The 3,648-nt window shown below is 46.7% G+C and overlaps 1 protein-coding gene across 3 annotated transcripts in view; it reads left to right on the plus strand.

Moving 5' to 3' along the window:
- Positions 1 to 3,440, plus strand: part of olfm1b (olfactomedin 1b) — a 29,034-nt gene extending 25,594 nt beyond the window's left edge. For 2 of the 3 annotated variants that reach the window (XM_048258950.1, XM_048258948.1), the window contains exon 7: positions 573 to 3,440. In XM_048258950.1, the coding sequence (XP_048114907.1) occupies positions 573 to 761 (189 nt within the window). In that variant the 3' untranslated portion in view covers positions 762 to 3,440. Of the gene's footprint in view, positions 1 to 561 lie in introns of all 3 variants that reach the window. The other variant, XM_048258949.1, reaches the window with a different exon arrangement.
- The last annotated feature ends 208 nt before the right edge of the window (positions 3,441 to 3,648 follow it).

The raw sequence follows: 3,648 nt of genomic DNA on the forward strand, positions 1-3,648 counted from the left end.
TGTGTGTGTGTGTGTGTGTGTGTGTGTGTGTTTGTGTGTGTTTTCACATGCTTGTGTCTTCATTCACCTCTCCTCTTTTCTTCCTCCAGGTGTGGTACATGGACGGCTACCACAACAACCGCTTTGTGCGTGAGTATCGCTCCATGGCGGACTTCATGATGACGGACAACTTCATCGCCGCACCGGCTGCCCCCCCATCCGGTGGTCAGGCGGGCCGGTGGTCTGCAGCTCCATCTACTTCAACAAGTTCCAGAGCCACGTCATCATCAAGTTTGACTTCCGCACGTCCAGCATCAGCAAGTCGCAGCGGCTGGACAACGCCGGCTTCAGCAACTCCTACCACTATGCTTGGGGCGGCCACTCCGACATCGACCTGATGGTGGACGAGGGCGGCCTGTGGGCCGTCTACGCCACCAACCAAAACGCCGGCAACATCGTCATCAGCAAGCTCAACCCCATGACGCTGCAGATCATGCGCACGTGGAGCACCAACCACCCCAAGCGCAGCGTGTGAAACCTTCATGATCTCCGCACGCTTCTGCGTCCTGCTTGACTACTCGGGTGGCACCAAGGTCTACTACGCCTTCCACACCAACTCGTCCACCTACGAGTACATCGACATCGCCTTCCAGAACAAGTACTCGCATATCTCCATGTTGGACTATAACCCACGCGACCGCGCCCTCTACGCCTGGAACAATGGGCACCAGGTGCTCTACAACGTCACGCTCTTCCACGTCATTCGCTCTGAGGAGCTGTAACCGTGGTAATCGGGGATGAGCAGACACACAGTTGACAGACTTTACTGGAGGAGCAACTACACACTCCTCTGGAGGGGAGGAATGAGTACTTGGAGAAAAGTTGTGGAATGTCATGAACAGACTCTGAAGGAGTATCGGGTAATATGTGTGTGTGTATGTCAACGCGTGTGTGTGTGTGTGTGTGTGTGTGTGTGTGTGTGTGTGTGTGTGTGTGTGTGTGTGTGTGTGTGTGGCATTCAGCATTCGTGGGACGCATGATACATAACTGTGGATTATCGTGGTATTGACACCGTTTTCGCTGATGACACGGGACAAAGTGATAAATAGACGGTTTTGCAAAAAAAAAAAGATAGAACATTATATCATGTATGTAAAGAGAACTATGAAACATCATTTGAGCGAAGACTGATAAAAAAAAAAAGTCAACAAACAGATGCCAAATAACGCTGCGCCTTTTTTCTACGACATGAGAGTCATTCCATCGGCTTTGTTTCTGTTGTGACAATCGCCTCTCCTGCGCACTCGGTGTGTGTAGCCCTGCAATGTCAGACAACGGGACTGAGTATGGACATTTAGCAAAGACTGATTGCTTCCTGTCCTTGTCTGGTTGCTAAATGGCTCCCTCACTCACACACACACACACACACACACACACACACACACACACACACACAGACACACACACACACACACACACACACACACACACACACAGACACAGACACACACACACACACACACACACACACACACACCACCAATACCCAGCTAATGAAGGGGAACAAGATCGGTGCTACACACATACACACACACTCACAAAATCAAAGTCACTACTTACGACCATAGTCTGTCTACACAAAGCCGTCTAATAGTATGGCATATCAAAATATCTAGAGTTTAAAAAATAAAAGATGGTCTATTAAAGAGTATAAAAGAATATAAGAGTATAAAAGAATATAAGAGAGAGTAGAGCTGGAGGCGCAGACTGTTTGTGTTCTTGTAATGTTACACGTTAAAAAAGGGTCTTCTGACCTTAAATGTTGGAAAAGAAAATTATATTTAAAAAAAAAAACAGCTTCATTTTTGCATGAACATTTTCTACCACTTGATCTCTGCCAGTAGGAATGCTTCTGTTGATGTGATGCTGTGAATCCTAGTTAATGGGGGCGCTGGGTTGGGGTGGGGCTTGAGCTGTGTGTTTCTGTTTTGGGGTGAGGCAGTGGAGCCTTGGGGAAATCGGGTTTGTCTTTGGGGCTTAAAAGACTTGTGGCTTAAATTTTGTTCATATCTGTTCTTTATTTTCTGTTCTTTCCTTGTCCTCTTTGTCTTCCTCCTCTCCTCTCCTCTCCTCTTCTGAGGGCCTTTCATCCCCTGCTTGCTCCTTCTCTTTCCTCTTGAGTTTCTTCTCTCCTGCTCTCTGTTGCTTCACCATCATGGCTGAGGCAGAATGTATGACTAGTAGAGTCTGCCCTGGTCTGCCTAACTGTCTGACTTGTCCCAGGAAGGGCACACAGGGATGCCCTGTTCTACCAACAGACAAAACAAAGAAATGTTTCCCATGTCTTAAAACAAAAATATTTTTGTTCATCCATTACCCAATCCATACATTGCCAAGGTCCTCCTACACTCTAGCACTGATGCCATTTGCTTTACCAGATGATCTTAACTGACACCTCCTCGGTCAGAGAGGTGAAAATGACCAGGAAGATTGATTCTCCACTTGATCTTCACAGTCAGTGACTGGTCAGAAATGAGGGCCTTTACAGTCCGGGTTGATGGGATCATTTTGAGACCTTTGTGCTCTAAAAATTTCACCAGTCTGTCTAGCCTCTCTGGGAGGCTTGTGCTGTCTTAGGTATGAGCTACACCAGGCGCGTAACGTCTGCTGCAACAATTAGCTGCCACTATAATCAATGGAAGTAGCTACACCAGACGTGATAGCGGTCGCGTACGTTCGAAAAAAATAGACCAGTCTTTTAAAATGGATTTTACGCGTTGTGAACGGAATGCTTCAGTTACGCGCCTGGTGTAGCTCATACCTTAGGGAGCTCCTTGTGAGTGGCTATACATGACCTTATGTATTACTTACGGAACGCTGCGCATTCCCTGTTGGTGCAGTGTAGTTTCGATCGGCCCTTTTGTGTCTTACAGCGTCTTGTGTAGCTCCAATGAAAGGCTTCTGGAAGCTTCTGTAATTCTCACACGAATCTCAACTGGCTTTGAAATGCTATGTGCAGGTCTACATTCGAATTATGAGAATCTCAAGGGAGTTCATTGAAGTCTTGTGTAGGCTCAATTAGTTTTTCAGTATTCTGAACCTCTTGCATATTCCTTATGAGGGGCCTTTGCAGATTTTCTTATAAGTCCTACACTATCTTGTGGAGTAGATCTTATACAAGGCTGTCCGTGGCCTTTTGCAGTCAGCCATGGCCTGTGCCTGTAAGATTCAAATCAATCCAGAGCTGGTCTTATAAGGAACTGTCTGGTTCTAGTTCTGCTTCTGGCTCTGCCCTGTGAAGCCCTTTGCGAGAGTCTCCATCGGCCTATGTGTGTAGTCACGTACTGTAGCAGAGGGTTCCGGCTTTTCACTCTGTCTGCGCTTTTGCTGGATGTGTGTTATCCCTGCCATGAGTTTACGGTTCGTATTATTAATAAACTGGGGAATACTTAAGCTGAAAACGATGCCTTATGGAATTCATTGTGTGTGTGTGTGTGTGTGTGTGTGTGTGTGTGTGTGTGTGAGAGAGCGAGAGAGAGAGAGAGAGAGAGAGAGAGAGAGAGAGAGTGTGTGGGAGACAGAGGGGAAAAGTGAATGTCCATGTTTGTGTGCGTGCCCTTCAGTTTTATTAAGCCCAAATAAAAATACTGATTTACCAATATAGGTTAT

Source organism: Alosa alosa, chromosome 12, assembly GCF_017589495.1.
Source record: "Alosa alosa isolate M-15738 ecotype Scorff River chromosome 12, AALO_Geno_1.1, whole genome shotgun sequence".
Lineage (NCBI taxonomy): Eukaryota > Metazoa > Chordata > Actinopteri > Clupeiformes > Clupeidae > Alosa > Alosa alosa.